This window comes from Zeus faber, assembly GCF_960531495.2.
Source record: "Zeus faber genome assembly, chromosome: 19".
Lineage (NCBI taxonomy): Eukaryota > Metazoa > Chordata > Actinopteri > Zeiformes > Zeidae > Zeus > Zeus faber.
This window is the reverse complement of record NC_137206.1, coordinates 14,439,651-14,440,532: the sequence shown is the minus strand read 5'-3', so window position 1 is coordinate 14,440,532 and position 882 is coordinate 14,439,651. Positions and strand designations below refer to the sequence as shown.

General features: G+C 62.9%; 1 protein-coding gene across 1 annotated transcript; it reads left to right on the top strand.

Annotated features, from left to right (window-relative positions):
* Positions 1 to 882, top strand: gpr141 (G protein-coupled receptor 141; the record flags this gene model as incomplete). Its single annotated transcript, XM_080020380.1, has 1 exon — positions 1 to 882. One exon carries the CDS (start codon positions 1 to 3, stop codon positions 880 to 882), a length of 882 nt encoding a protein of 293 aa, XP_079876506.1.

Here is an 882-nt window from a genome sequence, read left to right as displayed (position 1 = left end):
ATGGCCTCGACCGACGGAGCCGCCATGGGCACCACCACCCTCAACATGGTCCTCCTCGCCATCTACTCGGCGGTGCTGCTCAGCGGCACCGTCGGCCTCAGCCTGATGGTGCACACCCTCCGCTCCCCCATGAGGTCGGTCACCAGCATCGCCGTCTTCAACCTCATCTTCACCCACTTTCTCTTCCTCCTCACCGTGCCCTTCAGGATCTACTACTACGCCACCAACAACTGGGGGCTGGGCGACGGGTGGTGCAAGGTGGTGAGCAGCATGATCCACATCCACATGTACATGTCCTTCCTCTTCTACGTGGTCATCCTGGTCATACGCCTCCTGGCCTTCTACGGCAAGTCCGGGCAGGTGGAGTTCAGCAGGGTGCTCCACGCGCTGTTGGCCAGCGTCGCCATCTGGTTGCTGCTGGCCGTGACCACCCCTTGCGTCGTCAGTTTCCGCTACGGCAACAGGGACGCGGAGGCGGACGGGAACCGCACCGACACCCAGTGCTTCAACTTCAGCAGCCGCATCGAGAAGGAGGAAGGCGCCACCGTGTTCAACTACGTCATCAGCACGGTGATCGTGGCGGTGGCCTGCGTCCTGGCCGCCCTCCAGGCCAACGTGCTGCTGGTGCTCTACCGGCGCTACGGCCGGGGCTGCGGCGCCCAGCAGGTGTTCTGGGCGCAGCTGAAGAGCCTGTGCTTCGCCCTGGTGATGGTGGTGTGCTTAGTCCCCTACCACATGTTCCGCCTGTACTACATCAAGAACCTGAGGCTGCAGGACGTCAACGAGGTCTTCCTGACCCTGACCACCCTGAGCTGCCTGGACATGCTCACCTTCCTGGGGAGAGGGTCCTGCTCGCTGTGCCACAGAGGACAGAGGATGTGA